At 44.4% G+C, this 23,911-nt stretch overlaps 1 protein-coding gene across 1 annotated transcript in view; it reads right to left on the bottom strand.

Moving 5' to 3' along the window:
- LOC140201895 (prosaposin-like) overlaps nucleotides 1-18,245 on the bottom strand; it is a 56,130-nt gene extending 37,885 nt beyond the window's left edge. The window contains exons 1-2 of the mRNA XM_072266670.1: nucleotides 18,097-18,245; nucleotides 3,082-3,215 (exon numbers count right to left, since the gene is read on the bottom strand). Of these exons, the coding sequence (XP_072122771.1) occupies nucleotides 3,082-3,215; nucleotides 18,097-18,142 (180 nt within the window). The 5' untranslated portion in view covers nucleotides 18,143-18,245. The remainder of the gene's footprint in view (nucleotides 1-3,081; nucleotides 3,216-18,096) is intronic.
- Between the last annotated feature and the right edge of the window lie 5,666 nt (nucleotides 18,246-23,911).

The raw sequence follows: 23,911 nt of genomic DNA, 5'->3' as shown, positions 1-23,911 counted from the left end.
GGAGACAAAATAAGATCTTAAATTATTTCCACTTGGTCCTATGTTCCACTCTCACCTCTCTAGGGTGAGCACTGGGTACCATGCTTAAAAAGGCTTCCCCTCATAGGAGAGGGTGAGTTTGGACAGATTTACTGACTATCGTTCCAGCACTATTGAGCCTTCCAAAATCAACACCCAATTCTCCAGCTTTAGGTAACTCAGTCTTTTGGTCTGTATCAGATTCTCTTTATTAGTCTGACCTGCTGGGCGTGTCTCACTACCTTGCTAGAAAATACACAGAGATACTCACACATTAACTCATTTAGTCTCAGAGATTAAGATTAGAGATTAGTTTTATTTCTCACATAGTGAAATGCGTGAACGACCAGGATCGCGCTGGGCTGTCCACAAGTGTCGCCATGCTTTCAGCATCAACAAAGCATGCCAACTTACTAACGCAATTGTGTGTGTCTTTGGAACATGGGAGGACACTCTGAAGCACCTGGGGGAAACCCACGTGTTCACAGAGAGAATGCATAAACTCTTTACAGACAGCAGTGGGAATTGAACCGCGATTGCTGGTACTGGAAAGCTTTATGCTACTACTCTACTGTACCACTTCTCTCTACCAGAGATATTCACTTTGTTCTACCCATTTCCCCTCCACCTTCTCCCCTACTCAAAACCTGCACATTTTCTCTTTTCTGACAAAGGATCTCAGACCTTAAACATTAGCTGCTTTTCTCTCTGCAGGTACTGCTTGGCCTGCTGAGTGTTTCAATATAATTTCCTACTCTTATCTCAGGCTTCGGCATCCGCAGTTTTGTTTTGAAAGTCCAAAGGTCAGAAAATGTTAATTCCACAGAGTATTTTTGAGAAAACAACCAATGGGTGAAACGTGGAAGGACAGTGAGTTTTGCGGGAGAAATTGATGGCAAACAGCACACCCACTGCAGGGTGATTCACATACCCCCCTCCCCCTCCCCCAGAGGGCTCTGGATAATGACTGGATTTTCCCAGCCCTTGGAGGCAGAAGTCATCTGCTGGTGTCGCTGCCAACAGCACGCCAACTTCAACAAAACCAGAGGCCATCTGAAGCACAGTTGAGCCATGCCATGGTCCAAGCAGGAAGTCAAGGGCAAAAGAACATGGATACATGTGACAATTCAGGAAGAGTTTGGGAGCTGGGGTGGGAAGGTCAGTGGAACCATCGAACCTGGGAGATAGTGTAAGATGAGCAACAGCTGTCCAAAATGAACTGACATGTTGGAATGGGGAGTGGAATTAAAACGTTGGCCACCGGGAAATCTTCCCTGTTGATTAACATTAACTCAATTTACTATTCACCCTTAATGCTCTTCAACCCTCCCCCAGATTCACCTGCACAACTTGGGTCAATTTTTACAGTGGCTATTTAACCCACCAACACACAGATCTTTGAAGCGTGGGAGCAGACCCATGGAGTCACAGGGAAAAGTGCAAACCCACAGACAGCACCAGAGATTAGATCAAACCCAGGTCACTGCAGCTGTGAGGCAATGGTTCTTCGAGATGAACTTCTGTAGCCTCCTATCAAAATTCACTTTGTGTTTAGGCAATGGAATGAATTAATTCCAGAGAATATAGTTCTCTGTTCTGGTACCAATGCACATTATGTTTAACTCTGTCAACAACAGGCGAGTGTTAAAGTAATGCAATTCCCTTCCAATCTCCACACACAATAAAATTAGGGGCACATTATAAAACTTAGTAGTCTTAAATTCAGTGTTTATGATTAGAATGGAGATAGTGGAGGAAGATACGAAACAAGGTGGGGAAATGCAGAAATTAAACTGGGAAACATTAAAAATAGCAACTGTAAGGAAAATATTTAATTGGTAAAATGGAGTTCTTTCCCACAGGATGTAAGCAATCAACTTCCCCAGTCTAACAAAATTTGCATCCATTGGATTTTATGTCAGGGTTTCTTCTTTTATGTTACTGCTAAGGTGAATGAAATGGCTTCTCTGTACTGTTAACTGCTGAGACAGTGATTCTCTATAGCAACATATTTGGGTTATAATTAGTGATAATGGGACTTGTATTCATTTGCTAACCAATTGGGATAGATGTTATTCTTTCTGTCTGTGTGAAAGCTGTTAGTTTGCGCGGGCTAGGGGGAGAAGGCGCGAGGAGGATGAAGAGAGAAGACGTGGCTTGAGGAGACTGTTGCCGGACCCACTAGGCCTGGGCTCGGGGCGGGAGCCCAGGGGCCGACTAGCGAAGGATGATCAGCGAAAGAGAATCCGTGAGCTCCAACGTTTGTGCGCTGGACATGTTTATGAGATTACTGGTGCCTTTTATTTGTTTTTCTTTTCTTTTGTTTCTCGACTAACCCCATACTTAAATATAAAATCTTAATCGTTTAACCGCACATTGTGGACTGAATGTTATTTCGGGGTACTGATGTTACACAGGGGACACAACACACAGCATCCACCCAAACAAGAGTGTTAAAGTTTGGTCGGGGAGGGGGAGCCACCCCCAAGATCATGCCACTAGATGTAAGGAGTCTTACATTTACAAGAGGGAGATGAGAAGATTCCCTGGGACACAAAGATTGCTGCCAACAGAAATTATGTATCATAGTTCAGTGATGCAAAGTATTTTGTAGGTGGAAATAGGCACAATATGAATAAAAGAAAATCCTATCTGGTTCTGTTGAAGACTGAAGAAAGTTTGGAGAGCCACCAGACTTTTGTCATAGGGAAGATGCTGATGGCCTTGCAAATGCAAGGCAGCAAAATTCTGGATGAGGAAAACAAAAGATTGAAGAAGCTGGAATCTACAGCAACATACAAAGCTCTGGATGGAGAGAAATGCACAGCTGACATTTCAGGCTGAGTTGCTTCAGAGTTCATGATGAGTTCAAGCTTATTAAGGGTAGATTTGAAGAGATCAACTCCCATGAAAGTAATTTACCCAAATCAATTACTACTCTTAATAACCAAAGGAGCAGTAATGCAGATTTGAAAGTATAGAGTACACGACAAGGCACCAGTTACATATATTAGCTACTGATACCACAAACAGCCTTCCTCCACTATGAATGTGAACGCTCACCTCATTCAGCTCTCTCCAGTTGGTCTGAAAACAATGCTGGACTGCTCCACATTGTACAGCGCTTTTCAGGTCCTGACAGTAATACCCTGGGCCTTGAGCACATAGTGCATTCTTCACCTCAGAACTAGACAAAGCTGCGAAAGAAGAAAGCAAGAGTCATTGCTTCACCCAAAGCATCAGAGAATTATTCTTCCGTTGACCCTCCAACCCTCCAACCCTCCCTGTCATCTTTCCCAATGCCTTTTTTGAGAGAGTGTCAGTATAATTATAGATCTGTATAGACCTTAGGAAGAATACATTGGCCTTGAGTAGATTTGTCAGAAGCCAAGAAAACTCACCAAACCCTGTATCTCAGGAAGCAGAAGAAATTTGGCATGTCCCCATCAACCTTACTAATATTTAAACAAGACATTAAAGGATCTGCTTTCTCTGTAGCTGTTACACATTATTCTGTATTTTGTTATTGTTCTACTTCACTGTACTGTGTAATGATCAGATCTCTATGAACAGTGTACAAGATTAACTCTTATAGTGGTATAAACACAATAATGAACTAATTCCAATTCTGTGAGTTAAACTGCAAGTGGAGACTTGGTATATTAGGATTTGACTTCTTGGAATTTTGAAAATGATCAGGCCTGACTGAAGTTTTCAGGATATTAAACGGAAATTGTTTGGATAGATTAGATGAGGTATTTCCATTGGCTGGTGTACTTGGGATCTGCGCCAGTCCAAAACCTGGATCACAGCTGGCTGGATTCACTTCGAAAACAAAATATTTCCTTTATAGTCAACAATGGATCCAAGCTAAAATTGTTCAAGCTAGAATCTGAAAATCAGATACTTTAATTAGCTTAATGATTCATGAGGTTATTTCACAGGTCAGTAAAGGCAGGATAAGCACAAAGAAGGAAATTAGCCTAGTAATGTTACCACACCTCTTTACTGAACATCCGCAGCATATGTGGTCTCCAGCAGGGGTCACTGGATGGGCACTGTTGCAGAGCACAATGGAGATACAAAACAGGATTCATCAGATGATGTTGCCAATGTGAAAACCAAAAGAAGTGATCAGATCGTAAAGGGGAGCAATAGAAGGATTATTAAGAGAATACTCCAGTGAACTAAATGCACCTTCCCAAGATCAAGGTGCACTTCCTAGAAAGTAAAAGGAAAAAGGAGGAAATGCTATGGAAATGGGAGCAGATACATGAGACCTAATTTCAAGAAATTAGCAAATTCAGAGATATTCACAAGAAATAGAAAAAGAAAGACAGGAGGTTAAAAAGGAGAGGAGAGGTAGAGAGAAAGACAGTGAGCAAGGCTGTGAAAGCGATCGACAGCAGGATAGAGAAAGAAGCCAGGACTGGGAGAGAAACAAGGATCACAGTAGATCCAGAGAGGAAAACCTCCTCCACTGAGAACTTGTCCTATGAGAACCACCCTCTGTAAGCCTCCTTTCTCCCGTAAATCTTTCCCCTCTCGCCTTTAATAAGACCACCATAAGGCATGGGAGCATAATTATGCCATTCGACCCATCAACTTTGCTCCACCATTTCATCATGGCTGATTTATTACCCTGCTCAAACCCGTCTCCTGCCTTCTCCCTGTAACCTTTAGTGCCCTTACTGAAGATCCCATCAAACTCCGCTTTAAATGGTTTGACCTCCACAGCCAACTGTGCCAATGAATTCCACAGGTTCACCACCTTTGTCATCTGTTCTAAAGGGACGTCCTTCTATTCTGAGGTGGTGTCCCAATCTACCCCATTGTAGAAAACATCCTCTCCACATCCACTCTTTCTAATAAAGGCATCCGTTAGTCTTGCGAGACCATGGATCTGCGCCTGGAAAGTCTTCATTCTCCAGGGCGCAGGCCTGGGCAAGGTTGTATGGAAGACCAGCAGTCTCCCCTCTCCACGACACTAATGTTGTCCCATACAGCTTGGCACCAGTGTCGTCGCAGAGCAATGTGTAATTAAGTGCCTTGTTCAAGGACACAACACGTCCCCTCGGCTGGGGCTCGAACTCACGACCTTCAGGTAGCTAGTCCAATGCCTTAACCACTTGGCCATGTGCCCACTCTTTCTAGGACAATCGATATTCACTAGGTTTCATTGAGATCCTCCCTCACTGTTCTAAATGTCAGCTAGTACTGTCCCAGAATCACCAAACGTTCTTCATACACATCCACCCTATAGTTTTAAACTCCTCTACATTGGGGAGATGATTACAACTATCTACCCTTTCTATCCCACTCCCCTCCCCCTCTTCTTCACTCCAGGGAGAACAGTTCAACTTTTAATTCTCCCACTGCTGCTTTTGGGACTTCAACTGTCACATTTTCTCACATTAAATAGGAGTCGGAAAGGGGAAGTGAAAGTTAACATGCAAATGCAGTTACCTTCAGGGCTAGCACACTGTACAGCAGCTAGTCAACAATTCTGGCATTGCATTCGATGAGGCGCGTTCACTGCAGTAAGTGTAAGGTTTCTCGAGGAAACTTTGGACTTGTATCTCAGGCAAGGAGTGTGTCAACAAGCGCTTGTTGCTATATTAGTCTACAACATACATCGGGACTTAATATAGAATTGATTTCACAACAGCAAAGATCCTAGTTAGTGTGGACAGTGTGGAGAGGGCCAACTTTCTTACCCTAACCCATATGCCTTTGGAATATGGGTGAAACTGAAGCATTCGGAGGAAAACCATGTGGTCATGGGGAGAAATCACTTCCTCAGACTGTGTAGGACATTCATGCAAACGAGGCTTTTTAAATGCATTTTTCAATGTACTTGTGAGCCTAAACTTTAATAATTCCACAGTTAGGTCACCCTCTTTGAATAAATATTGCAGCAGGAAATGAAAAGGGCATGGAGAGAACAAGACCCGGAGTTTTCATTGTTATCAATTTTTTTCCTCATTTGGAATCTGTCTCCAGTTTCAGATGCAGTTTCTTTCTCTTCGTTATCTTCAGTGCCTCAGACAGCCATTCCATGCACGACCTTAATCCTGGCCAAGAAGGCATCAGTCTGGGCAGCTGGCCCACTTTTTTCCAAAGTGAAAAATAAATTCATTATCAAAGTACGCATATGTCACCATATACAACTCTTCCATAGTCGATAATCAGACTTTAGGTTTTGCTGATTTTCAATCTCCCTACTATATGCCTATTTGTCACCCCCTTTGATTTGGCCAACAACACTGGTGCCATCATCACCAAACCTAAATACAGCATTGGAGCCACAGAAAACAGCCCCACCTCCATCAAAAATGTTACTTGCATGGAAGTGGGGAACCAGCCATTGTAGGGTGGCATGGTAGCATAGTGGTTAGCACAACGCTTTACAGTACAGGTGACCCGGGTTCAACTCCCACCACTGCCTGTAAGGAGCTTGTACGTTCTCCACGTCATTAGCATCTTGAGGAGATTTGGTATGTCACCAAAGACTCTAGCAAATTTCCATGGCTGTACTGTGGAGAGCATTCTGACTGGTTGTGTCATCGTCTGGTCTGGAGGCTCCAATATACACGATGGAGAAAAAGCTGTAGAGGGCTGTAGCTCCATCACGGTCACAACCATCCCCACCATCAAGGGCATCCGTCATTAAGGACCTTCACCAGCCAGGGCATACCCTCTTCTCATTACTACCTGCAGGAGCATGGCGGGGAGGGGAGTGAGGAAGAGCTCCAGGAAGCCCTAATGTTTCCCTATTGCACCTGGAAGCATTCACCCTTGCGCTAGCCCTCAGCTCATACACACTAATGCCCTGTTAGACTTTTTTTAGATTATGAGGACACGCAGACCTCTTTTATTGTCATTTAGTAATGCATGAATTAAGAAATGATACAATGTTCCTCCAGTATACCACAGAAACACAAGACAAACCAAGACTAAAAAAACTGACAAAACCACATAATATTAACATATAGTTACAACAGTGCGAAGCAGTACCGTAATTTGATGAAGAACAGACCATGGGCACGATAAAAAAAAGTCTCAAAGTCTCTTGAAAGCCCCATCATCTCACACAGACGGTAGAAGGGAGAAGCTCTCCCTGCCATGAACCTCCAGCGCCGCAAACTTGCCGATGCAGCACCCTGGAAGCACCTGACCACAGCCTTTGGGGCAAGTTTTAAGCCCTGGCTGCTGATTCTAAGGCAGAGTTTGCCACCATTCATCTACTCTGTTTAAAATGACTGACTGGACTCTAAAGGCTGATTTATACTTGCGTGTACTAGCTTACGCCGTAGCCTACGCAAGTGGGTTACGCCGTTGTGAGCATTTATACTTGTGCGTTGGTGTGTCTGTGTCGCTCTGCAATTCACCACCAAAACACTAGTTGGTGGTGGGGTTTCTATACCACTGTGTTGAGTTTCTTCGTGTTAAAACTCAACACGAAGAAACTCAAACTTCAAACAATGGCGACTGAAACAGAACAAGAGTGAATTTTCTGTGCTTGTCTGGCCACTGAGAGACATGGACGAGAAAATGCATTTCAAATATTTTCGGACGTCGGCAGGTAGATCTGACGATTTGGTTTATCGTCTCCAACCATTTATTTCACATCAGTGTATGCACAGTATACTCAGAGACTGGCAATCACCATTCGAGTTTTAGCTTCAGGTGGAAGTCAACAGGCTGTAGCAGCTACAAACTGGCATCAAGCACAGGGTCCTCCATAATTTCGGAGGTCTGTAAAGCTTTATGGAAAGCATTGCAGCCAGAGTTCTTTCCCTGCCCTTCAGTCGCCCGATGGGAAGCTATTGCAGCGTAGGAGGAAATGCGATGCTACCAAGCGGACCAATCACAGTTGTTGCAGTCTGCGTCACCGCGACGTGTAGTTACATTTTTGAGGAGGTGCACATCAGGCTATGGCGTAGGGTACGCGGCTATGCCGTACCTACGGCGTCAATTTGAAGCACAAATATAAATTGGCCTTCACAATTTAATCAGAGGGTCACTCTGCAGACTTAAAGGCTTGGGAGAGACAGAGAAGCATTATGGCACAGGAGAAAGAGGACATTTGGCCCGTCAAGTCTACGACTGATAACCCAATGACCTCTTTGAGGCCAAACTGGGCTGAAAACCCCCTTTCTCTGGTTTAGGTGGCCTTGATTGGGTAAAGTGCAGTGAGCTCAAAACCACTTGTCTGGTCTGGTCTACATAACAAGTTCATACTCTCAGCAACGGCTTTTAAATGCACTCTGAAATGGCTAGCAAGTCACTCAGCTTGTGGTCTTCTACATTAAAACACAGCAGGAGCACTGGTCAGGCAACTGTTCCAAGTCGTGACCCAGAGTATACCCTGTATAATTGGTAGACCAGTCTCATCAAGACTGGCAGTGTACATAAGAGTATAACACACACAGAGAGCTGGAGGAACTAAGCAAGTCAGGCAGCATCTATGGAATGGTATAAAAAGCCGAGAGTTTGGGCTGAGAACCTCCATTAGATGTCCTCCCCTCTCAGATTCCTCCTTCTTCAGCCCTTGACCTCTTCTACCCATCACATCCCAGCCTTTCACTTCATTCCATCTCCCTCACTCACCCACCTCTCCCCTCACCCACTACCTGCCAGCTTGTACTGATTCTCCTCCCCCCACATTCTGGATCTTGCCCCCTTCCTTTCCAGTCCTGTTGAAGGTTGAGTGGTTATTCCTCTTGTGATGCCAAACCAAGTTAACGGGCAATTGATGCTAATGAGAGAGATAAGAGAGACAATGGAGAAATGTTCAAAATGCTAATGAGAGAGGAAAGAGAGATTAATGGAAAAGAAACACAATTCAGAATATTGACAGACCAGTTGCTTTAAAACTGAACTGTTTGAAGTTTGATGGACAGGCGATACCCCAGCAGGGGGATAAAAAGAGCAGGTTCGCTAGGCACACGACACACACCACGAGATCACGAGATAACGAGACCCTGTGAAGAGCGGTGTGCCCCCACAAGTTGGTGAGAGTTTGGAGGTCCGGTTCGCGGGAACCGACCATAGACTCACAGGGTGTAAAGGTACGATTGGTGGGAACCTGGTGTGTGTGTGTGTGTGTGTGTCCACCCTTGCCTGGGTGCCGGGTTCACCGCGGAAGAACTGTTGTATCCGGAACGGAGGAGTCACAGTTGGTGACCACAGCGGGATAGAAGACATCAAAGGTCTGCCTGAAACAAACTGCATCCTCCACCCAACGGCACAACAGTGACTACTGCGAACTGTACTAAGCTGAACTGAACTCTGCGTCACTTAAGACTGACCATTTTACCCCTAGACTGCGATACAGCTTGGTTTGATTCCTATTAGCCTAGTTCTGTGTACATGTGTGTATTACCATTGCTAACCTGTTGCATTTATATCCTTACGATTAGAGTACTGTGTTACTTATTTCTTTAATAAAAACTTTATTAGTTCCTAGTAATCCAGACTCCAACGAGTGGTCCATTTCTGCTGGTTTGGCAACCCAGTTACGGGGTACTTAACACTCTCCATAGGTGCAGCCTGACCTACTGAATCGCACAGGCACTTTGTGTGTGTTGCTCAGGATTTCCAGCTTCTCATGTCTAGTTAAGAAGGTGTGGTCCTTGGGATCTCAGGTTAAATACATATGGGGAAATTTGCTGATCAACATCTATCAACTCCAGCCAATGAATCAGCACCCACCCACAATGATTAACCATAGGAAACCATGCACTGGGTGCGATTAGCACCCATCACCAAAGGTGACTCTGTAGCACCATCACTGATCTTCCTGGTGAACTGTGCCACCAGAGAGACTGACAAGAGAGAGATTCCTTCTCACCAATCTACCCACCGTTCATGCTGTGCGTAGCACAGACAGCACGGCAATGTAGCGGTTAGGAGTTTGGTTTGTAAGGAGTTGGTACGTTCTCCCCGTTGACTGCATGAGTTTCCCAGAGGTGCTCCTGCTCCAGTACATCCCCGGACTGTCTTAGTCACTGACATAAACAATGCATTTCACAGTCCGTTTCACAACACCTGTGAAAAAATTATGCCAGGAAATAAGTCCAGGACCAGCCTGTTGGCTCAGGGTCTCTGACCCTCCAAGGGAGGAGTTGTAAAGTTTGATGGCCATAGGCAGGAATGACTTCCTATGACGCTCTGTGTTGCATCTCGGTGGAATGAGTCTCTGGCTGAATGTACTCCTGTGCCCACCCAGTACATTATGTAGTGGATGGGAGACATTGTCCAAGATGGCATGCAACTTGGACAGCATCCTCTTTTCAGACACCACCGTCAGAGAGTCCAGTTCCATCCCCACAACATCACTGGCCTTACGAATGAGTTTGTTGATTCTGTTGGTGTCTGCTACCCTCAGCCTGCTGCCCCAGCACACAACAGCAAACATGATCGCACTGGCCACCACAGACTCATAGAACAAAACCACAATATCTCAGGTGCACTCAACAGATTAAGAAACATTCACAGACAGGTTAAGTGCAGATGGGAAATCTGCTGATGGACATCTACCAAACCCCAGCTGATGCATCAGCTCCCTCTCTCAGACAATCAATAACAATAGTGAACCGCGGGTGGGAATCAACATCACCAACAGAGACTCTGTAGCGCCATCGCTGACCGCACCCCCCTCCCCCCCCCGGAAAGTCCTACTAAAAGTCATGGATACAGCCCAGTCCATCACGGGTAAAGCCCTCCCCACCATTGAGCACATCTACATGGAGTACAACATCTATCGTCAAGGAACCCCACCACCCAGGCCATGCTCTCTTCTCTCTGCTCCCTGCTCCCATCAGGAGGAAGGTCTGGGAGCCTCAGGACTCACAGCAGCAGGTTCACAAACTGTTACTACCCCTCCTGAACAGAGGGGATAACTTCACTCACCCCAACATTGAACTGTTCCCACAACCTCACTTTCAAGGACTCTACATCTCTTGTTCTCAATATTTATTGCTTATTTATTTATTATCTTTTTCTATTTGCACAGTTTGTTGTCTCTTGCACATTGGTTGTTGTTTGTCTTGTTGGGTGCAGTCTTTAATTGATTTTACTGTGTTTCTCGGTTCTTTTGTGTATGCTCACAAAACAAATCTCAGCATTGTATATGGTGATAGATAGATACTTTATTGATCTCAATAGAAATTACAGTGTCACAGTAGCATTACAAGTGCACAGAAGGAAAACTAAAAAAAAAGTCTAATAGGCAGGAGTCATCACTTCCCCAGCTATAGGTTGACTCATTATAGAGCCTAATGGCCGAGGGCAAGAATGACCTCTTATAGTGCTCTTTGGAGCAGTGCAGTACTTTGAATTTTTGATAATAGATCTGCAAACCCATAATGCTAGGACACAGGGAAAGCACGGTAGCATTGCGGTGAGTGCAACTCTATTACAGCACCAGTAATCCAGGTTCAATTCTGCCGCTCTCTGTAAGGAGATGATGTGTTCTCCCTGTGAACGCGAGGGTTTCCTCCCACATTCCAAAGACGTATGGGTTAGCAGGTTAATTGGTCACATGGGTATAATTGGGTGGCAATGGCTCACGGGTCCAACCTTTCCACGGTTGTGCCAACCTGCTCAGTTTTTCCCAGCAGGAAGAATTCTGCTTTTATGGTTGCATCTCTATTTGATTTGGCAAAGAGAAGAGATAGATAAGGCAGCAGATAATATACTTTACTGGCTAAAACAATGAATACATGAACAGGGTGCGTCACGCTAGACCAAATAATACGTCAGCCAGGCCACTGTGCTAGCACTGCATACAGTTCTGTCTGGAAGGATGTGATTTCTCTACAGCGTGTAGAGATTATTTGTGGCACTGAATAATACCTTTCAGCCCATCATAACCATGCTGGAAAAAAATCCATAACAGGTTAATCCTAATTCCAAAATCTTGGCTATTAATGCAAGGATCATCTTTAGTCAGAATCAGGTTTACTATCACTGACGTTTGAAATGAAATCTGTTGTTCTGTGGCAGCAGTATACTGCAACGCCAAGAAAGATATCATAAGTTACAATAAGAAATTTTAAAATAAACACAGCGTTATTGTTCATGGACCATACAGAAATTTAATGAAGTCAGAAAATGGTGTGAGGTTTCCTGTACAGAATCACCACCCTCTGGCTAAAGAAATTCCTTCTCATCTCTTCTCTAAAGGAATGTTCTTTTCTGAGGTTACACCCTCTAGTCCTAGACTCTCCTGATACCGGAAACATCCTCTCCACATTCATTCTATCTCGGCCTTTCAATATTCAGCAGGTTTCACTGAGATCCTCCTCAGTCTTCTAAACTCCAGAGAGTACAGGCCCAGAGCCTTCAAATGCTCCTCATAAGTTAACCCTTCCATTCGCAGGATCACTTCAAAGAACAAGTTCCAGTTCTTCACTCACTGATAATTTTCTCTCACCTACTCCCTTCTAACAATTAACGTAAAACTAATCTAATTACTGTACCATCCGAGGGAAAATTGACGACTGCTGTTCCCTCCCAAGATTTTACACACCTTCATCAAATCTTCCCTCACACATCCTTCTTCTGTAGAAACCCAACACTGGACAATCTCGCCGCTGCAATTCCCCACGACTGGAAGCAACCCCCATGCATATTGGTTGCATTATGCCTTGGGCATGAGGACCTCCTCTCTCACTTCTCTTTATCAGCATCAAAGGCATCATCAAAAGGCAGAGCCTCAAGGAGGGGCCATCCATCACTGAGGGCCCTAAAGGTACAGGGCGTGCCCCCTTCTCATTACTACCATCCAGGAGGGCACGCAGGAGCCTGAAGACCCACACTCAGCATTTCAGGAACAGTTTCTTTCTCTCCATCATCACATTTCTGAACAGTCCAGGAGCTAAAAACAATACCTCACTATGTTGCTATATTTTTTTATTGTAATTTAAATGAATTTATGTTCGCATTGTACTTCTGTCACAAAATTTCACAATATATGTCAGTGAAATAAACCTGATTCTGATTCTGTGAGCTGTAGACATATACTTTATATCCTACCTTTGGAATATCCTTAAAATTAGCGGTCCTTTTCTTTGCTATTTATCGTACCTCACACCCCTCTGTCCTTATTTCCACATTTATACCCATCACCTAGAACATATTACTCACTGAAGACAGTACGTGTAGCTTTGGTATTATCAGAGACAGCACGGTAGTGTAGCAGTTAGTACACCACGATTACAGCACCAATAACCCAGCTGTGGTCTGGAAAGACTTTCTGATCGCCCTGCAACCATGTGCTTTTCCTTCCCCATTCCAAAGACACACATGGATAGGGATAGTCAGTTCTGTGCATGCTACACTGCCGCTGTAAGCACAGCGACATTTGCAGGCTGACTTGACGTAAATGACGCATTTCACTACATGTCTCGATTACATGTGACAAATAAAGCTACTCTTTAAATCAAGCAAGGGAAAATCTGCAGATGCTGGAACTCCAAGCAACACACACAAAATACTGGTGGAACTGGATGAGGAGGTGGAGGGATGGGTTAGTAAATTTGCTGATGATACAAAGGTTGGGGGTGTTGTGGATAGTGTGGAGGGCTGTCAGAAGTTACAGCAAGACACTGATCGGATGCAAAATTGGGCTGAGAAGTGGCAGATGGAGTTCAATCCAGATAAGTGCGAGGTGGTTCATTTTGGTAGGTCAAATATGATGGTAGAATATAATATTAATGGTAAGACTCTTGGCAGTGTGGAGGATCAGAGGGATCTTGGGGTCCGAGTCCATAGGACACTCAATGCTGCTGCACAGGTTGACTCTGTGGTTAAGAAGGCATATGGTGCATTGGCCTTCATCAATCGTGGAATTGAGTTTTAAAAGCTGAGAGGTAATGTTGCAGCTACATAGGACCCTGGTCAGACACCACTTGGCGTATTGTGCTCAGCTCTGGTCACCTCACTACAGGAAGGATGTGGAAGCCATAGAAAGGGTGCAGAGGAGATTTACAAGGATGTTGCCTGGATTGGGGAGCATGTCTTATGAGAATAGGTTGAGTAAACTTGGCCTTTTCTCCTTGGAGTGAATGAGGTTGAGAGGTGACCTGATACAGGTGTACAAGATAATGACAGGCATTGATCGCGTGGATAGTCAGAGGCGTTTTCCCAGGGCTGAAATGGGTAATACGAAAGGGCACAGTTTTAAGGTGCTTGGAAGTAGGTACAGAGGAGATGTCAGGGGTAAGTTTTTTTTAAGCAGAGAGTGGTGAGTGCGTGGAATGGGCTGCCGGTAATGGTGGTGGAAGCGGATATGATAGGGTCGTTTAAGAGACTCTTGGAGCTTAGAGAAATAGAGGGCTTTGGGTAACCCTAGGTAAGTTCTAAGGTAAGGACATGTTTGGCACAGGGCCTGTATTGTGCTGTAGGCTTTTTATGTTTCTGTGAACTCAGCAGGCCAGACAGCATCTATGGAAAAGAGTAAACAGTTGACATTTTAGCTCGAATTGGATTCCAGCATCTGTAGATTTTCTGTTATTTGTGATTGGACTACTACACTGCGAAGTCTCTTCCAGGGATGCCAAGCCTGAAAAAGTTTAAATCTTCCCTTCGACCTGATGAAGGGTCTCGGCCTGAAATGTCCTATACTCTTTTCCATGGATGCTGCCTGGCCTGCTGAGTTTCTGCAGCATTTTGTGTGTGTTACTCTTTAAAGCGCACTACTTCAGTGAAACGCTGCACACTTTCAGCTTTTCCATTGTGGTGAGTGTTGTGATCATGGGCACCTAACTGTGCTTTTTTTTTTATGGTGTTGCAGTTTCTTCACATTATTCAACTGGTCAGCTGCTCAGAGCTGGAACCAATGTCACCCAAGCAAGTAGCCCAGTGAAGTGCAGCCAAGCTGAAAGGAGCAATGGCTGTATCAGACGCATCTGGAACAAGGCACAAAACACTGCAACCCAACCCAAAGCTTCATAAATGCTGCTCGAGTTCCTCCAGTGTTTGTGTGTTGTACCAATTCCCAGCATATGCAGTTCCGCGCCTTCACGTGACTGAAGCCTGCATTTTTTGTGGGCTGAAGGATCTATATTCTGCTGTAATGTTCTATATTCTCTGTATAGCTTAGGGTGGGGTCGAGATGGAGAATTGTTGGAGCCTGTCTACCTAAATTGAGAGGGAGGTGTGATTAATTGAAATGCCTGGTTGATTTGGAAAGGTCAGGTACAGGCCAGGACGTGGCAGCGTGGTCCAGACCTGGAGTGTATTTACGTGACAGAGCCAGGGTCTTATAGCAAGTAACAACCTGACGTTTGGATGATCTTAACACGGGGCTGGATGGATTGAAAAGGCAGCGTGTCAGGACAGGTCGGACCGGTACCGCTTGCTGTTCCACGATGCTTACTCTGCGCTCTGCAGCACTGAGGCCGAGGCCTGCTCCGGGCTTCACGCCTGCGAGGATTTGCTCCGCTGTGCAAAGAACTGAGGCTGAGGACTTGCTCCGTGCATTGTGTCTGTGAGCTCTGCGAGGATTTGCTCCACTGTGTGAAGAACCAAGGCTGTGAATTGTGCATCGTGTCTGTGGACTCACTTTCATTCTGAATGCTGTTTGCTTGCTTTTATTGATTGCACAATTTGTGTTTTATCCCCTCTGCGCATTGGGTAGTTGTGGTTTTTAAAACAAAAATGGGTTCTTTTGGGTTTCTTGTTTTGTGGCTGCCTGTAAGGAGACAAATCTGAAGGTTGTATAATTTATACATACTTTGAACTTTAATAATACATGTGCAACCTCAGAAATGTGGGACCCAAGAATAGAACAAACTGTTCCTTCATGCCTTCCCACCCCCTCTGCCATCAGGTTTCTGCACGATGAACCCATGAACACTCCTTCACTATTGTCACTTCCTTTTTGCACCACTTATTTTTTAAAAAGTATATTTTTCTTATAATAATTTAAAGTATATTTTATGTATTGCATTGTACTGCTGCCACAAAACAACACATTTCATGATGCATGTCAGCGATAACAAACCTGATTTTTTTTTTTGACTCCTGTACTGGTAAGAGTGCAGGGGCGAAGAGAGGACATAGTCCCTTGTGTTGTTTCCTTTGTGGGATGGAGGCATCTTAAAACCAAGGCCAGGAAAATACTGATTACATCTTACAAACCATTAGAAAGACCCCTTCCAGAACATAAGCATCAGAGACAAAGGACAAATAAGCAGAAATAAAACAAGATGACAAGGAGAACAGAAAGTCTGGATCTACTGTTCACAAGGTTCGTGCATGTCTGTTACAGATGCATCTGTTGGCAATAGATGCAATTATTAGTCAAGACTCTACCCAAATCACAAGAACAACTTCAAAAAATTCTACCCAAGTTGTAATTGAGCAACTTCTAACAATTAAAAAAAATGGTTCCTAGTTCTCTTCTGATTCATCAGCATGAGTTATTGGCAGCAAAGGGCATAGTGTATACATATTAAAGGTACTTCTCCCCCCACTCCCCATTCTGAGCTGACATCATTTTGTTTTACAAACTTCCATTTCTTGTTACACATTTTGGCAATACCAAGGAGGAATTGCATTTCGCTCTTTCCTCAAGGCAACACCGTACAGATACCGGTTTTTCACCCAACCAGTCCACGCTGACCTCAGTGCCCAACAGATAGTCCCAATTCCCTGCGGCATTGACAAGGCAGTTTGAAATGAGGAAGAATAATAATTACATTTTATTAATTGTGATCATTACAAAATTCATTGGAAAAGGAAGCCAGAAATGCTGGGAGTGGGAGCACTATGATGTTACAAAATGCATGCTTGGAAGAGGCAGCTCATTCAGTACAGTCTGGTATCGCGGGATCCACAGTATCGCCACTTAAGTAAGATCAATTCCAGATTGTGACTGCATCAGGACCATGTGATCTAAAGACACTCTGACCTTTCTTTCACGGCCACTTTTAAAAACACAAGAATAAAATGCATCAGCTCAGACCCATCATCTCAAACCAAAACGTCGACTCCATAGATGCTGCCCGACTCGCTGGGTTCCTGCGGCAAATACTTGTGTGTCTTACTCTGGACTTCCAGCATCTACAGAATCTCTTGTGTTTAGAATAAAATGCATGACTTTCTAAATTGCATATAAACTCCAGTCAGGGTGTTATACCCTACCAATCAATATCTTTAACACTGCAAAGTAACAGTGAATTCCGCTACTCTTTTCAAACCACCCTCCTCCAACAATATCAGATGGTTAACAGTGACTTGCATCTTTAATGCACCACAAAATACCAAACTGCGCGCAAATACAAAAAAAAGTCCCTCTCCTTGAGAAAGTACACCTCTCATCTTTGTGACACAAGAGGTTCTGCAAACGCTGTTAATCCAGAGTAACAAATACAGAATCCCGGAGGAGTTCGGCAGGTCAGACAGCCCTGATGGAGAGGAATAAAGAGTTGACGTTTCCGGCCGAGATCCCTCATCAAGACGGCAGATGAAATACTGATAAAAAGGTTTCTGCCAGGAAGGTCTCTCACCTCTCATGTGAAGTCAGAAAGCCGTCAATGCAGGGCGCCAGGGACTGAAATAAATCAGTGGATTCACTCTTCGCTGGATGTCATTCCATTAACATTTAACTTTGACATATAATTATACACCAACAAATCCACCTGAACCGGCATCAGGGCGGTTACCGGGAGGGAAGGAATCAGCTCTGGATTTAGGGATTGGCTTCGTTTTGGGATAAATCTGGCGAGGCCGAATTTGACCCAACACGCCGCACAATTCGGGGAGAGGACGCGGAGTTCCTTCAGCGGAAGATTTAAAGAGAATTAGCAGAAAGAGGGCGATATTTACAAAGCCGGGTCGGCCTTAGGCCGCAGTCGGAGTGCGCAGTCCCGAATCGAAGCGGTGCCTGGTGCAGAAGGAGCCGGGGAACCGGGACGGGGTCGGGCGGAGCCGCTCAGTCCCGGCAACGTTACCTCCGAGCCCATCCCGCGTAAAGAATATAAACAAGAACCCACTTCGTTGTAAACAAGAGACCGACTCGGTTACACTGCTGCGGGAAAGCAGTATGAACAACCCGTGCCCTACCTGGCGAGAGACACAGAACAACGAGGAGGAAGGTGAAGCCAGCCATCGCCACTTCAGTGACCGGAGAGCAGCAGCCGACCCAAACAGCAGCTCAGCTCCCTCTCTCGCTGCTCTAAAACACCAAGGCTCGGCCAATGAGGAGAAGGGCGCGCCTCTTCCCGCACCCACCCGGCCGGCACGTTATGTCATCCCAGTCTCGTCACCGCCCTTCAATCTCTGCGCAATACTTCCATCTGCATGCTGAAGTGGTTTAAATGTTGAATTTGCTACTTGCATCAGACTCGTGTGGCACTGAAACAGGCTCTTCGCCGCATCCCATGCCTGTTCTCCAAGATGTCTATCTGAACTGGCCACAAACATAAACACAAGAGATTCTGCAGAGGCTGGAAATCTTCTGGCAACACGCACAAAAGGCTGGAGGAACTCAGCAGGTGGGGCTGCATTTATAGAGAGGAAGAAACAGTCGATTTTTCTGACCGAGACCCTTCATGTGCGTGTTGCTCAGAACTAGTCCCGGTTTTTTTTTCGACCCACATCCTTCTGAGTGGTTTCTATCTATGTACCCGTCCAAAGTTCTAAAATCTGTTAATGGCCCCACCTCTATCAGTTCCTCTGGCGATGTTCCCATCGCCTTCTGCGTGAAAACGTTGCCCTTCAGATCTCCTTTAAACCTTTCCCATCTGAAACTGTGCCCTCCCTTAACCAGAGGGGAAAACTGTGTCCATCCACCATATCCATTGCTCCTCTGTACCGTCATCCCTCAAACAACCTCCTCTGTTCCAGGGAAAAAAAATCCCAAACTATCCACAACTCAAACTGTCCAGCCCTGGTATCGTCCTCAGGAACCTTCTCTGAACCCTTAATGGAATGACATACAAGGAAGAGTGAATCCACTGATTTACTTGAGCCCTGCATTGGTGGTTTTCTGACTTCACCCGTGAACTGAGTGGCTCTCAGTCTAAGTTTTGTTCACTTTGAGTGTCCTAAGAGTAATTAGGAGGTGCTATTACCACCAGTAACTGAAGAAAAATAATGGAACTTGTTTTCTCTATATCACAGAACAGTTATAGCATGGAAAGAAGTCAACCAGCCTGTCATCTTTCTGCTGGTTTTCTGTAAGGGTATACTAAGTAGTCCCAGTCCCACCTTCTCCCTGGAGCCATGCTATTCTTTGCATTTATATACACACTCAGATCCTTTTCAAACTCCACAATTGAATCTGCCCAAATCTGCTTCCACTGCCAGGCCCACAGTACAATCAAAATCTTTACTTTTTGGTTCTTTGGTCAGTCACTTATATTTTATGTCTCTTTGTCCTTTTTCAGACTCAGATTTATTTATCACATGGTGAAACGTATTGTTTGTGTGAACGGCCTACTCATTCTGGCACCATCATAGCATGCCCATAATGCTTGGTAGAGCAACACAGGACAAGCAACAAGGCAATCCTCCCTCCCTCCCTCCCACACATCCACATCAGCTGAAGCAGTTTCCGTCAACAAACCTTGCTTTCATGATTTTAAATCCCTCCATCAGATTGCCATGTCGAAAAGAGAACAGCCTCACCTGATAATTGTAGCTCCTCATTTCTGTAATCATCTTGGTAAATCTCTTCTGTAGCCTTCCTAAAACCTTTTTATCTTTCCCAAAGTGGGAGACGACAACTTAGTTGTTCATCATGACTCCTTTTGTAAAGCCTGGAGCAAGTTGAGAAAACATTTTCCTCAACCTGCCCTGACACTTTCAAAGATCTCTGAATATATACTGTACCTCTACTCCTCTCTTCTTGCACTTCTTTGCAAAGTATTCCTTCTAGGTTATAATCTTTCTTCTCATTATTTTGAAACATTTCATACATCTCAGTAATAAACTTCACTGCAATTTACTCATTTCGATTAGTTGGAGTCTGAAAAGATTTGGAATATCATCAAAGACTCTTTACAAATTTCTAAAGATGTAAGGCGGAGAGCGTTCTGACTGGTTGCATCACAGGCTGGTAAGAAGGCTCTAATGCTAACAGCTTCTATCCCACTGTTATCAAACTCTTGTACGATAACAAACAAGTGAAAACCTGCAGATGCTGGGGATCCAAACTAACACACACAACATGGTGGAGGAACTCAGCAGGCCATGTAGCACCTGTGGAAAGCAGTAAACAGTTGACGTTTCAGGCTGAGACCCTTCTTCAGGGCTGTTCAATAAGATGGATTCTTGACCTCATAGTCTACTTTGTTATGATCTTGCACCTTACTGTGTAGTCCCCGCACTATATTCACTCAGGGAGTAGGCAGGTGAACTATACTGCCTGCTACTGTTTCTGCATGGATCTACATGAATTAAATCCGTGGCTGATCTGACCGTAACTTCATCTCCACACCACTATCTAACAAGTGGAATGTTTCAGTCCCTTGGATATCAAGAATCTAACTATCTCTGCCTTAAAAATAGACTCTACATCCATTGCCCCTTGACAAAGAGAGAAAAGGATTCTTTGAGAAGAGTCTATAGCCTTTTGTATGTGTTGACTCAACTCCTCTCCACCTTAAATAGGTAACCCTTGATTTTAGATAGACAATTCAGACTCTTCTGCAAGAGAAAATGCCTTCTCCATATCCACCAAGAGATTCCTCAGAATCTTATATATTTCAATATCATTACCTCTTGTTCTTCTGAACTGCAGCAAATACAAACTTAGGCTGACCAACTTTCCATTTTAAGACTACCTCTAGCACTTTAACATCTTTCCTTACATGAGACCAATACTGTACATACTCCAGACATGTCTCACCAATGCTCTGTGTAACTGAAGCCTAACCTCCTTACTTTTGTGTTCTATTCCCCTACTAATAAAGACTACCTCTGCTGGGTTTCCTAATTGCTTACTGTTGCAGAATAGCCTCTTGCAGATCATCCACTTTACCTTTATTTGTTCAAATTGCATTCTCTCTTATATAATTTTAGTTTAATTTTTATATATTCAGTGGGCACTTTATTAGATACCTAATAAAGTAGCCATTGAGTGTATGCTCAAGGTCTTCTGCTGTGGTAGTTCATCCACTTCAAGTTTCGATGTGTTGAGAGTTCAGAGATGCTCTTTTACACACCACTGCTGTAATGCCTGGTTAATTGAGTTACTGTCACCTTCCAGTCAGCTTGAACTACTCTGGCCATTCTCCGTTGTGAGTGAAAATCCCAGAGACCATAAGACCATAAGACATAGGAGCAGAATTAGGCCACTCAGCCCATCGAGTCTGCTCCGCCATTCTATCATGGCTGATCCCAGATCTCACTCAACCCCATACACCTGCCCTCTTGCCATAGCTTTTGATGCCCTGGCCAATCAGGAAACTATCAACTTTTGCTTTAAATATACCCACGGACTTGGCCTCCACAGCTGTCTGAGGCAGAGCATTCTACAGGTTCACAACTCTCTGGCTAAAAAAAATCCTCTTCTGTTCTAAAAAGTTGCCCCTCTATTTTGAGGCTGTGCCCTCTAGTTCTGGACACTCCCACCATAGGAAGCATCCTTCCCACATCCACCTTATCTAGTCCTTTCAACATTCGGCAGGTTGCAATGAGATCCGCACGCATTCTTCTAAATTCCAGTGAGCACAGGCCCAAAGCTGCCAAACACTCCTCAAATGTTAACCCTTTCATTCCCAGAATCATCCTTGTGAACCTCCTCTGGAGTCTCTCCAATGACAACACATCCTTTCTGCGTTATGGGCACCAAAACTGTTAACAATACTCCAAGTGCAGCCTGACTAGTGTCTTATAAAGCCTCGGTATTATCTCCTTGTTTTTCCTTGATCAGCCGTATCTGAGATACTCAAACCAGCCTGTCAGGAGCCAACAATCATTCCACAGTCGAAGTCACTTCTATCACATTGGTTGTCCATTCTGAAATAAATAAAGTGGTCTCTGAGTATATAATTCATGCCTTTGTTGTGAACATTGTCCATCTGATACCTGTGATGCTGCTGGAAGTAAGTTTTTCAGTGTACCTGTGCTGTACATATGATAATAGATTTGACTTTGACACCTAGACCCCTCTGCATCTCAGAGCTCTGCAACCTCCTACCACTTAGATAATTTTCGTTCTTTTAAATTATTGTTATCAAAAATTCCCATCTTCCTTCTTTATATTCTATCTTCCAGGTTTTTGACCAGGTATCTATAGTTAGGAGAACAGACAGGGGATTCTGTGTAAAAGACAGCTGGATGGTATGTTGCCTCCCAGGTGTCAGGATCAGGGATGTCTTGGACGGGGTCCACAGCATTCTGAAGGGGAAGGGTGAGCACCAGAAAGGATAGGTTAATGTGGTTGGTGGAAATATACATAAGTTATAACCACCAGCATTTGAGTTGGGGTTCACTTTGAGGCTAGTCTGACGTGATGATGTAATTACATGAAGTTGGGTTACTGTGTAGTTTTTAGTTTTTGCAGTACAATAAATGAGCTGTTATGGCTTTTTATTTGCAAAAACTTACATTGGTGACCCCGATGCTCCAGGACAAATCCAGAGTTATTGAACATGCCGGCCTGCACAGTTTCTTTGAAGCTACTAGAGATTTGGGACAGAATGCCATTGCTTGGTTTGTACAGGCCGAGGCGAGAAATCTCCACCGGCAACACCAAATAATCCTATGTGGTAGCATCGCTCAGCAACTCCACAGCTGTGAAAGTGGTGAGTCCATTAGGACACCTGCCTGGACACAATAAATACCGACCGCTGAAAACTCACCTATAAGACAATAAGATACAGGAGCGGAAGTAAGCCATTCGGCCCATCGAGTCTGCTCCGCCATTTTATCATGAGCTGATCCATTTTCTCCTATTTAGTCCCACTCCCCCGCCTTCTCACCATAACCTTTGATGCCCTGGCTACTCAGATACCTATCAATCTCTGCCTTAAATACACCCAATGACTTGGCCTCCACTGCTGCCCGTGGCAACAAATTCCATAGATTCACCACCCTCTGACTAAAAATATTTCTTCGCATTTCTGTTCTGAAAGGGCGCCCTTCAATCCTTAAGTCATGCCCTCTCGTACTAGACTCCCCCATCATGGGAAACAACTTCTGTCCATGCCTTTTAACATTCGAAATGTTTCTGTGAGGTCTCCCCTCATTCTTCTAAACTCCAAGGAATACAGTCCAAGAGCGGACAAACGTTCCTCATATGTTAACCCTCTCGTTCCCAGAATCATTCTAGTGAATCTTCTCTGTACCCTCTCCAACGTCAGCACATCCCTTCTTAAATAAGGAGACCGAAACTGCCCACAGTACTCCAAGTGAGGTCTCACCAGCGCCTTATAGAGCCTCAACATCACATCCCTGCTCCTATACTCTATTCCTCTAGAAATGAATGCCAACATTGCATTCACCTTCTTCACTACTGACTCAACCTGGAGGTTAATTTTAAGGGTATCCTGTACGAGGACTCCCAAGTCCCGTTGCATCTCAGAACTTTGAATTCTTTCCCCATTTAAATAATAGTCTGCCCGTTTATTTTTTCTGCCAAAGTGCATAACCATACACTTTCCAGCATTGTACTTCATTTGCCACTTCTCTGCCCATTCTTCCAATCTATCCAAGTCTCTCTGCAGACTCTCCATTTCCTCAGCACTACCGGCCCCTCCACCTATCTTCATATCATCAGCAAACTTAGCCACAAAGCCATCTATTCCATAATCCAAATCGTTGATGTACAATGTTAAAAGAAGCGGCCCCAACACTGATCCCTGCGGAACACCACTGGTAACCGGCAGCCAACCAGAATAGGATCCCTTTATTCCCACTCTCTGTTTCCTGC

Source organism: Mobula birostris, chromosome 8, assembly GCF_030028105.1.
Source record: "Mobula birostris isolate sMobBir1 chromosome 8, sMobBir1.hap1, whole genome shotgun sequence".
In the NCBI taxonomy this organism is placed as follows: Eukaryota; Metazoa; Chordata; class Chondrichthyes; order Myliobatiformes; family Myliobatidae; genus Mobula; species Mobula birostris.
This window is presented reverse-complemented; position numbering and strand designations above follow the sequence as displayed.